Source organism: Rhamphochromis longiceps, linkage group LG16 (genome assembly GCF_057381845.1).
Source record: "Rhamphochromis longiceps isolate RC_006_pf linkage group LG16, R_longiceps_female_GT1.1, whole genome shotgun sequence".
Taxonomy (NCBI): domain Eukaryota; kingdom Metazoa; phylum Chordata; class Actinopteri; order Cichliformes; family Cichlidae; genus Rhamphochromis; species Rhamphochromis longiceps.
The window spans coordinates 11387485-11399432 of NC_140572.1; the positions used below are offsets into that span (position 1 = coordinate 11387485).

The following is an 11948-nucleotide window of genomic DNA, read 5'->3' on the forward strand; positions in this document are numbered from 1 at the left end:
CAGTGAGCTGCAGCTCCTGCAGATCAGATCCAGGCCATTCCCCTTCAGTGCTTCCTGTAGAGCTTCTGGCTGGCAGTTCAGACCTATTGATACGCTGGGCTGATCTGACCACCCTCCATATGCTTTGCACTCCAATGCATTGAAACTGCCAGACAGTGTTGGGAAGGTTACTTTAAAAATGTATTCCACTACAGATTACAGAATGCATGGCCTAAAATGTAGTTAGTAACGTATTCTGTCAAGTTACTCAATGTGAGTAACGTATTCCGAATACTTTAGATTACTTACTATATTGTCATTCTTTTTACAGTTACATGAATGTGCTATTTAGTGATGGGAATTCTGGCTCTTTTTAGAGAACTGACTCTTTCAGCCCTGCTCATCAAAAAGAGCTGGCTCTTTCGGCTCCTCAGGTTGTTTTGTTGCTTTAATTAATTTATTATCAAGAACAATATAAAGTTATGCACAAAAGGAATTACTAATGTAAAATAACCATGATTTTTAATATATGTTTATATATAAATATATATAGTGGCCCCTAGAGACAAAGCATGTACAAACTCCAAAACAAGTTCAAAGTCCAAAACACATTGCTAGTGTTAACTGAACTTCCAAAACAAAGCTACCTAGATCACTTAAATTACACAATTGAAAGTATATGTGTATTGTTTGTGTATTTATACACAAGCACTCATGTATATTCAAATAATTAAAAAAAATGTTGATTTACCTGTTATATTTACAAAAAACAACTATTTACATTTCAACTTTTAACTATTTAAATTTTCAGCTTTTTCCTTTGAAATAAATTTAAAGTGAAACAACACAAAACATTGCAAACCACAACACAATAAAATATAAATAAAATATGAAAACAAAAAGAACATGCATATTCTCTGTCATATAGGCCTGCATGAATAAACTTTCTGAATCCTTTATCATCTGCAACTGAAAATAGTTGTGGTCATTTCAAGATGACCTAACACATAAAACAGGAAAGTACCGCCGTGTAATCCATTTATTTCAACAAAGTAACTGTATTCTAATTATCACCTTTTTAAATGATAACTGTAGCAGAATACAGTTACTCATATTTTGTATTTTAAATACGCAATGTCGGTATATGTATTCCGTTACTCCCCAACACTGCTGCCAGATAGAATATGCTCAATGGTGTATTGACAGAAGTTGGTGAGTATTCTCTAGTCCATGCCAAACCTCCTCAGCCACCGCAGAAAGAAGAGCCGCTGTCTCACTGCTTTTGTGATCACATCAATAAGATGTGACCAGCTCAGATCCTCATTAATGTTAATCCCCAGGAACCTGCAGCATGTGACTCTCTCCACCTCTGTTTCCTCAATGTCAAATCAGAATCAGAATCAGAATCAGAATACTTTATTGATCCCTGGGGGAAATTATTTTTTGTTACAGTGCTCCATTATAAACCAACATTAAGACAAAACAGACAATACGCTAACTAAGAATAGTACAATATATACATATACATACATACATACATAAGTCACTCATAAATAAATAGCTGGAAAAGAAACATGTGTAGTTGCAGCAGCAAACAGTGTGTTAAGTGGATGCGTTGTACAGGGAGATGGCCACAGGCAGGAAAGATTTCCTGTGTCGTTCAGTGGTGCTTTTCGGTAATCTCAGTCTCTCACTGAACGTGCTCCTGTGACTGACCAACATGTCATGGAGTGGGTGGGAGGTGTTATCCAACATTGTCTTTATCTTGGACAGCATCCGCCTCTCCGACACCACCTTGAGGGAGTCCAGCTCCATCCCCATAACATTGCTGGCCTTACGGATTAGTTTATTAAGTCTGTTGGCATCTGCGACCCTCAGCCTGCTCCCCCAGCATGCAACAGCATAGAGGATCGCGCTGGCCACAACAGACTCATAGAAAATCCTGAGCATTTTCTGGCAGATGTTGAAGGACCTCAATCGCCTCAAAAAATAGAGACGACTCTGGCCCTTCCTGTAAAGTGCTGTGGTGTTTTTAGCCCAGTCCAGTTTATTGTCAATGTGTACTCCAAGGTATTTATAGTCCTCCACAATGTCAACACTGACCCCCTGGATTGAAACAGGGGTCAAGTGTTTCCTGGTCTTCCTGAAGTCCACGATCAGTTCCTTGGTCTTTGCCACGTTGAGCTGCAGATGATTCTGCTCACACCACGTGACAAAGGAGTCGACCACAGCCCGGTACTCTGTCTCATCATCCCTGCTGATGCATCCAACCACGGCAGAGTCATCAGAAAACTTCTGAAGATGGCAGGTCTCTGTGCAGTGGCTGAAGTCTGTGGTGTAGAGGGTGAAGAGGAAGGGGGAGAGGACAGTCCCCTGTGGTGCCCCTGTGTTGCTGATCACCTTGTCAGACACACATTGTGGGAGACGTACATATTGTGGTCTTCCTGTCAGGTAATCAACAATCCAGGACACCAGAGAAGCATCCACCTGCATCGCTGCTAACTTATCACCCAGGAGGGTCGGCCTGATGGTATTGAAAGCACTAGAAAAGTCAAAAAACATGACCCTCACAGTGCTCGCCGGCTGGTCCAGATGGGTGTAGACACGATTGAGCAGGTAGATGATGGCGTCCTCAGTTCCGAGACGAGGCTGATAAGCGAACTGAAGGGGATCCAGGTGTGGTCTTACTATGGGTCGCAGCTGGTCCAGGATGAGCCTTTCCAGGGTCTTCATGATGTGGGAGTGTTCCTGCTGCCCTACCAAACGGCTTACAGACCAGTACCAGTCTGTGGCCCGGGGGTTGGAGACTGCTGATCTAAAATACAGCTGATGCTGGTGGTGTTGTTTGCAAATGATGGTGTTGCAGCTGTGTGGAGCCACACAGTCATGGGTGAGCAGTATTTTATGATCCTAGGCACACTCTTACCGTCTGTGATTCAAACTCTCTAAAACCAAACCCAAGTCATAAATTTGGGACACTTAGTCTAACTCATTTTTCTTTCATGACAATGTTCTGGCTCTGTTGCTTAGTACAAAATTTTCCATCTCTATTCAGTGTCAGTACTTACAAATGCATGATGAAATTGTGGTTTTCCTTTAAGCTGCATGAATTTAGTCTTAGGTGCAGTCTAGAATAGAATAGAATAGAATAGAATAATCCTTTAATTGTCCCACAAGGAGAAATTTGGTTGTAACAGCAGCCAGAAAGACACATATACAACAAACAGGACACAGAACAGAAACATACACAATTTTTCTTACATATTTACATTTTTACATTAAGGACAATGGTTACTATAAACAGAGTACTGTACAGTTATTAAATTAAATAAGAAACCTAACCCCTGAATGAATCAGCACATCTACAACCGCAGCTTTCTACCACCTTACACGGATGTCTACTTTCAGTTGCTTTACTCTCTAATCCAATTGCTGCTAATCAGGTGGTTTGCAGGTTAAGAATATTTCTCTTTTAATGGTCTTTAATGATGTCATGGTCCTGAGTCTGAGGACTCAGTGTTTTGTGTTTCCTTATGCTTTTGTTCATTCCGAGTGTGTATTCTGTTGTGATTTTGCCATTTGTTAGGTTTCTGTTCTTTGCCTGCTTGCTTCCACTCTCTGTGTTCTCTCTGTCTGTCCATGGTGTTATTGTGTCTGCTCATGAGTCTGCCTGTCAAGTTCAGTGTCCTGTCTGGTTCTCTGTGTCTGTTAGTTTCCTGTTTTATTCTGAAAGTTCATGTCTCATGTCAGTGTGTTCAGTTTTACCTCTCCCCTGTCTCGTTAGCCTAATTGCTCCCAGCTGTGTCTCCCTCCTGTGGCCCATTCCCTGATTACTCCCCGTGTATTTAAGCCCTGTGTTTTCCTGTGCTCTCTGTTGTGTCGTCTGTTTAACTCCATGTCCGTCTGCATCATTCTGTGTAACCCGTTGTTCAGTCTGCGTCTCTCCGCCATCTTTCATTGTGTATTTTGTTCCTCCTCCCGTGCGTGTTTGGTTTAAGTTAAGTTCTTTAGTTTTCCCCAGTTTAGGTTGGTTTACTCCCCGCTCTGCTCCTCCTGTTTTTGTCACCTTATCACCTCTGCAAATAAACATTCACTCGCACCCCAGTCAGTGCCTGCATCTTGGATCCTTTTCTCAATTCACCACACGACTGCTGTGCAGCCGTGACAGTACGACGCGACCACAAGATGGATCCAGCGGCCTCGACCGGGGAGAGCGACCTCACACGCGCCCTACACCTGGTGGACTGGGTAACCCACACCTCCAACACACGAGCGAAGGTTGTGGGGATAAATGCCATTGAGGCTATTCTGGATGGAAATCCCTATCTCCACCAGGTCAGGGGATTTACGGATTTAATCTCTGAGCTGCATAAAGCCCGGGAGGCGGTGCAAGCTCGGGAAGTGGCGGGTTTTGCCCAGCAACAGTGGAATACGACCATCCCGAAGCAGCCGTCTCAGCTTCACCCACCGGAGGTTTCACGGCCCGACCCGCTGGAGGTTTTGCCCTGCCTGTCGGAGCCGTCAGCGGTGGGGAAGCAACGTTCGCGCCACCGGCGCTTCACCCCACAGCCGGATTCAGGGACTCCTGTGCGACCATCTGTGGTGAGTTTTAAGGACACTGGTGCTTCTGAGACTGTGTTTTCTGGGGCTGTTCATAGTGAGAGTAGAGACAGTACACGGTGTTTACCTACCTTCGTGGTAACTGACCTCTCACAAGTTGGCATTTTCAAAACATCCATAACAGTAACTGACTGTGTTTCATCCACTCCACCACCAACTCCAGTCTCACTTCAACCAGTACATCAGCCTTTAGCCAGTTCATTAGCCCAGCCTGCATCTATTCCATTAGTCCGGTCACCCGCTCCCTCTATACTGGAGGCTGTGTCTGTGCCACCCATTTTGAATCCCGTTCCTAGCACCCATTTTAAGCGGAGAGACAAACCCATTAAAACCACTCTAGTTTCTCAGAAACTGGCTAATTTAGAGACTGTTACTCGCCCCAGGTCCTCCCCAGAGGCTGAGTTTCTGCCTTCAGCCGACTCTGGACCCCTGGAAGCCAAGACGCCAGCTAAGAACTGCACCGTGCCAGCGCTGCCTGGGCAAAGCCAGTGCCCTGCGCAGTTTCAGTTACCGGTGTCTCTGCCAGAGGCCCGTGTGCCTGCTGGTTCTGTTCTGTCTCTGCCAGAGGTCTCCGCACCTGCCGGTTCTGCTCTGTCTCTGCCAGAGGTCCCCGCACCTGCCGGTTCTGTCCTGTGTGTGCCCACTGGTTCTGAGACTGTCTTCGCTGGGGGGCCCGAGGAGCCCGCCCAGCTTCCTGCCTCGTCAGCTGGAGGGCCCGAGGAGCCCACCCAGCTTCCTGCCTCGTTAGCTGGAGGGCCCGAGGAGCCCGCCCAGCTTCCTGCCTCGTCAGCTGGAGGGCCCGAGGAGCCCGTCCAGCCCCAAGACTCGTCAGCTGGAGGGCCCAAGGGGCCCGTCCAGCCTCAAGACTCGTCAGCTGGAGGTTCAGGAGAACCTAGCCAGCTTCCTGCCTCGTCAGCTGGAGGGCCCGAGGAGCCCGTCCAGCCCCAAGACTCATCATCCTCGCCAGCTGCAGTCTCATCATCCTCGCCCGCAGCAGCCTCCTCATCAGCTTCGCCTGGTCCAGCCTCTGCCTCAGCTTCACCTGGTCTGGCTTCAGCTTCACCCACGCCGTCGCCTGGTCCAGCTTCAGCTTCACCCACGCCGTCGCCTGGTCCAGCTTCAGCTTCGCCTCCGCCTGGTCCAGCTTCAACGTCGCCTGGTCCAGCCTCCGCATCCGCTTCAACGTCGCTTGGTCCAGCCTCCGCATCAGCCTCATCTGGTCCAGCTTCAGCATCCAGCATCTGCTTCGGCCTCGCCTGGTCCAGCATCTGCTTCGGCCTCGCCTGGCCCAGCCTCTGCTTCGGCCTCGTCTGGTCCAGCCTCTGCTTCTGCCTCGTCTGGTCCAGCCTCCTTCTCACCTGGTACTGCGGGGGCCACGCAACCTTCTGGTCCCCAGCTGCCGCCTCAACATCGTCGGTCATCTGCCAGGCTGCATGTTGGGCATCTTCGCCACCGTGGCCGGCCTCCGGACTTGCATTGTCGCCACCGCTGTCGTGAGCACCGTCGGCCCCCAGAACTGCTTTCACGCCACTGTTGCCGTCCGCACTGTCGGCCCCCAGAACTGTTTCCACGCCGCTGTTGCCGTCCGCACGGTCGGCCCCCAGAACTGTTTCCACGCCACTGCCTACTGCGTGGCCGGCCTCCGGACCTGCCCCACTGCCGCTGCCTTTCACACGGTCAGCCCCCGGAACTGAACTGTTTTGGCCTCCGGCGCTGTCCGCCTCCGGGTTGGCCCCCTGAACTTGTCCGTCTGGGCCTTCTTGGACTAAAGGCAGTTTTTAGGATATCCAGATAGTAATGAATTACAGTAGTCTAGGCTATAAGTAAGACATGCATGAATTAATTTTCCAGCTTCACTTATTTCTAATTTTAGAGATTTTGCGCAATTGGAAGAAAGCAGTCCAACATATTTGTTTAATATGCACATTGAAGGACATATCTTGGTCAAAGGCCTTTAACACATCAAGACCTGTATAACCTCTGATTTCTTACTTCTAAACTCAGATAAAGCTCAGGTTTGCTGAATGCTGAGTGGGCACATATGACTGCATAGTTGCAGCTTCAAAGGGAAGGGGTGTACTCAGGGTGTCTGGTCACCTTCACATTATGCCTACTGAATCTTCTAGGCTATGGAAACCCATGCCATGAAACCTTTGTGTATCTATGTTACACAAAGGTATAACGCAGATAGTTTCAAGTGTAAAACATAATAATATATATCACGAGTCCCAAACAACTGTAAAAATATGAATCAACTGTCTATGACACAGCAAGTGTGAAACAGCTGAAGTGTGGCAGATTGTGTAGAGCGAAAGAGGGACATCATTTAATAGAAAAGGAAAGAGGTAATGAGGAGGAGGGAAAGCAGAAAGAGATAAATTAGTTCTATGAGAAGTCTTGGTCAAAGAGCGGTGGGAGGCGTAGCTGTTTGGTGATGGAGAAAGGAGCCGAGCTCTGCTTTCCACATCTCTTCAACAATTCCTGCATCAAGCCGACACTTCACTGGTCCAAAGCCGTGCTCCTGAACATTGTGCTGTCGTGCATCTCTTTGATCACTGCTGGTCTCAATCTTCTTGTTATCATCTCAGTCTCCCATTTCAGGCAGAGATTGACTTAAACTTTAGCTTAAATTTTATAAACTTTGAGAGTATGATTCATGTCATATGATTTGTTGATGTTCGAATGAAGTGAATCTGACATATTCTCCATGTATTTTAAACAAACTGTTGTGTAATTCATTATCAATGAATCATTTTCTTACTTAAGACATGAAAAGATTAATGATTATTATTTTCTCTTCTGTGTCCCTGCAGGCAGCTCCACACACCCAGTAACATCCTCCTCCTCTCTCTGGCTGTGTCAGACTTTCTTGTTGGTCTCCTGTTAATTCCAGCTGAGATTTTTAGAATCACAGTTTGCTGGGTATTTGGTGAATCCATGTGTTCACTTTATACATATCTAGGCTACATTGTTCTAACATCTTCAATAAGTAACATAGTTCTCATATCAGTTGATCGCTATGTGGCAATTTGTGATCCTCTGCATTACCCCAGTAGAATTTCTGTGGCAAAAATAAGACTTAGTGTTTGTATGTGTTGGTTTTATTCAGCTTTCTACAGCACTCTTTGCACAAAGAATATCCTGATTGAACCAGGCAGGTATAATTCCTGTTATGGAGAGTGTGTGTTTATCACCAGTGATATTGCTGGCATAATTGACCTTGTTTTATCTTTTATCGTACCAGTTTCCATCATCATAGTTCTATATATGAGAGTATTTGTGGTGGCTGTGTCTCAGGCTCGTGCCATGCACTCTCATGTTACAGCTACACTTCAGCGTTCACTGAATCAAACAAACAAATCTGAGCTGAAAGCAGCCAGGACTCTGGGGGTTCTTGTAGTTGTGTTTCTGGCCAGTTTCTGTCCATTTTATTGTTACTTTCTTGTTGTAGAAGACAAAGTCATTGATTCATCTGCCTCTATTGTGGTCATCGTCTATTATTTTAACTCTTGTCTAAACCCACTAATTTATGCCCTGTTTTACCCTTGGTTTAGAAATGCTGTTAAAGTCATCATCACTTTTCAGATATTCAAGCATGACAGCAGTGAGGTCAACGTAATATAGAAATACAATGAAACCTGTTCCAGTAAGATGTTCAACCAGTCAATTGATACATCCAATAGTCTGGAAATACACATTTTTATCACCTTGTTTAAATAAAAATTATATTATTGAATTATGACAGTTAAATAAATGTAAACATCAAGAGTGCAAATTTCTGTTTAAAGAAATAATTAGATTCACTTGTTGCTGAAACTGTCTTTGAATTATGGCTGTCTTTAGAAACAGCAGCAGATCAAACCTCTTTTCCAGTCCTTAAAAATCTTTCCTTCCTTTTAGAATCTCTTAAACTGGGAGAAAAGTGTCATTATGACATAACTGAGTGGCATTATTTAACTAGTATGCATATGTTGAATGTGGCCTGCTATGTAAATTGCATAGAGAGATTAATATGATTAGACTGATGAGTCTAAATGTATTCGATCCTATTTATTTCACAACATAGTTTTATTGAATATAATAATTATAATCATTTAGAGTAGTAATAGATCAATTGTATTAATTATGATTGCAGTATATGACTGAGGAAGAAAATAAAATTTTAAATAAATGTAAAATTTACTGAAGTAGTTTGAGAATTCATATCGTTTTAATAAAAAATAGAAAACTGAAGACATTCTTTTATTTTATTTTATTTATTTTATTTTTTTGTCCCGTTTGGATCTATAGCCATCAGAATTGTTGTCTTAAGGCCAAGAAAGATGCCAAGCGGATTTATTTTACCAAGTGGATCATCATGGCCTTGCCATATTGGTCCATTTGATTGACCTTTATTATAATTATGAATTTATTTTATTTTCAGTTGCTACAAACGGGACAGACATGACTGTGGGATAGGACAGGGGGAAAGAATGAAAGAAAGAGAGGGAGAGAAAGAAAGAAAACCAAAGGGGAGAAGAGACGGTGAGAAGGGGGGGAAGAGAGAAAAAAAAAACAAACAAAAAAAACAAAACTCCTGGGTCACCTGTATGGAGAAAAAAAAAACAGAGGAGAAAGCAAACAACAAAGAGCAACATAATAAGAAAAAAAAAGCACCATCACAATAAACTAGCTAGCAGTAGATATCAATAGTTACTAAATAATAAACGATATTGTGCAGCACGCAAGATAGACAGCGCACAGTGTGCTTTGAGGCAGCAGCCAAGAAAGCTGTAGTCCGTGTCTGTGAATACCCATGTGTACACCTGTGTGCATACCTGTGTGGATCAGCATGCTTGCATTCCAAAGGTTTCTCCATGTAATGATCTGCTAGGGAGTGTGGGGAGCCACAGCCCTGTCCTCTATGGTATGAAGCAGGTATGGAGGAGATCAAAACTCCAGACATCCAGAGGCCCCCAGAACACAAGAGACCAAGGAAGACCCACAGAGGGGCAGCCGCGCCACTGTCCCAGTAAGAGCTAAGGAGAGTCCCAGATGAGGGCTCATTCAGCAGCCGCGGAGCAGAAACCAGGGGGAGTTGCAGTGACGCGCCCGTGAGCTCCGCCGGCAGCCAGCTGTGCCTGAGTGACCGAGCCCCAGGCCGAGAGGCCGGGGGCACCCCACCTCCGAAGTGGCCCGAGCGAGCCCCAATAAGCGGCCGCCAAGGAGTGAGCCGGCGTGTACCCGGACGCCCACCCCCAGATACAAAGAACCACCAACGCACCGACACCTGAGGGAGTCCGCCACCGGCAGGGGAAGTGGTGGTGGGTGGAGATAGGCCTCCAAACCTTGGAGGGCCCGAGATGTCCCCAGAGAGGTGGCGTCTGATACCCAACTTGACATATAGACACAGACATACAGGCACACACAGACACAAACATCCATTCCCACCCTCATGCTCTCATATGCACTTCACACTCAACCGACGTGGAGACAGACATAAAGAGACGCTGTATACACGATCACACTCCCCAAGCGTACTCTACGAACCGGGTCTAGGTACCCTTGCCCCTGGAGGGGGGAACTGCTCCCAGACCCAGGTGGTGTTACCCTTTTCCCTGCGGTGGGGAGAGGCAGACCGCCCCGACTCCGCAGCAGCAGGGAGGCCCCACACCCCAGACCGCAGTCGGACGGCCAACTCCTCCTAGCCCCCCCGCTCCAGCAGGCCGCAGAGAATGGGGGTGAGAGAAGACTCCAAACCTCCCTCCACCCGTTCATTGTAGTGTTGATGCATGTGTGTTCTAAGGTGCAATTAAAACCCAGGAGGGCATGGAGCTACCTGCCAGAGAGCAGCAGGTAAGCGCATAGTCCCTCCTACTAGCCCTCAATGTCTACGTGTATTTAAAATTGAGATCAATTGTATGATTATGATTATGATTGCAGTATATGACTGAGGAAGAAAATAAAATTTTAAATAAATGTAAAATTTACTGAAGTAGTTTGAGAATTCATATCGTTTTAATAAAAAATAGAAAACTGAAGACATTCTACGTGGTAATTGAAAAACAAATGAGTAAGATTCACAAGGCAAGAGTGAATTCAGCTTTTCACTCAAAGTCAGGGGCGATTCTAGGACCAGAGCTTTGGGGGTGCTGAGCACCCAGAGAGCTGCCCAGCCAGGCAAGGTAAACTGTACTCGTCACGATGAGACTTCTTCCCTGTCTCTGTCAGTCCCTGCATCCTTAAATGTCTCCAGTTGTCCCGAGTTCCCTCTGTTCCTCCCTGTCCTCATCGTCTGTTGTCTTCGTCTCCGTCATCATAATTTTACCATCTCTTTGCAAGTCTGCAAATTTCTTTATTAAGTCATAAGATTCTTAAATTCATCAAGTCTCTCTGTTCCTGGGTCTCACTGGTTGCCAAAAACTTCAAAAAGCTTTTGGCAACCGTGACTTCCTGTGACTAAAGTTCAATATGGTAATGCAGTGCCAGGGCTGACAACCCAGTTTGCTTTGCAGATTCTGTATAGCAGCTTTAATATGGGACAACATAACTTCCAGATTGTATGAGTAAAATTAGTTGGGTTTTTTTCTTTGCCAGTTTAACAGTTTGTGTTGTGCCTGTTAGTATTCCCTGTCTGTTTTCTTACCTGGTTCTTCCTGACCTTGTACTTTCTCCTCATGGTCCCCTCTTTCCTCTCTCCCTCTTTGGACTGACAATCATACACAAATAGTTTGTATTCAATTAGATTTAAAAAAAAAAAAAAAGAAAAACTATTAAGATCACTAATAAAAAAGTCCTCTCTCTCAGTTTACTTTTAACCAAAAGGCAAATAACCAAACCACATGTACATCTAATAAGGGATATAAATATTGAAACACTGATCCAACATTATCCTTTACAGGGAGTGCAGAATTATTAGGCAAATGAGTATTTTGTCCACATCATCCTCTTCATGCATGTTGTCTTACTCCAAGCTGTATAGGCCCGAAAGTCTACTACCAATTAAGCATATTAGGTGATGTGCATCTCTGTAATGAGAAGGGGTGTGGTCTAATGACATCAACACCCTATATCAGGTGTGCATAATTATTAGGCAACGTCCTTTCCTTTGGCAAAATGGGTCAAAAGAAGGACTTGACAGGCACAGAAAAGTCAAAAATAGTGAGATATCTTGCAGAGGGATGCAGCAGTCTCAAAATCGCAAAGCTTCTGAAGCGTGATCATCGAACAATCAAGCGTTTCATTCAAAATAGTCAACAGGGTCGCAAGAAGCGTGTGGAAAAACCAAGGCGCAAAATAACTGCCCATGAACTGAGAAAAGTCAAGCGTGCAGCCGCCAAGATGCCACTTGCCACCAGTTTGGCCATATT

General features: G+C 45.2%; 1 protein-coding gene across 1 annotated transcript; it reads left to right on the top strand.

The window, feature by feature from the left end:
• Positions 1 to 7030: 7030 nt before the first annotated feature.
• On the top strand, positions 7031 to 8223 carry LOC146650685 (trace amine-associated receptor 13c-like). The gene is made up of 2 exons (XM_085384977.1): positions 7031 to 7200; positions 7413 to 8223. The coding sequence occupies exons 1-2, from the start codon at positions 7034 to 7036 to the stop codon at positions 8221 to 8223; spliced, it is 978 nt and encodes a 325-aa protein (XP_085241103.1). The 5' UTR covers positions 7031 to 7033.
• The last annotated feature ends 3725 nt before the right edge of the window (positions 8224 to 11948 follow it).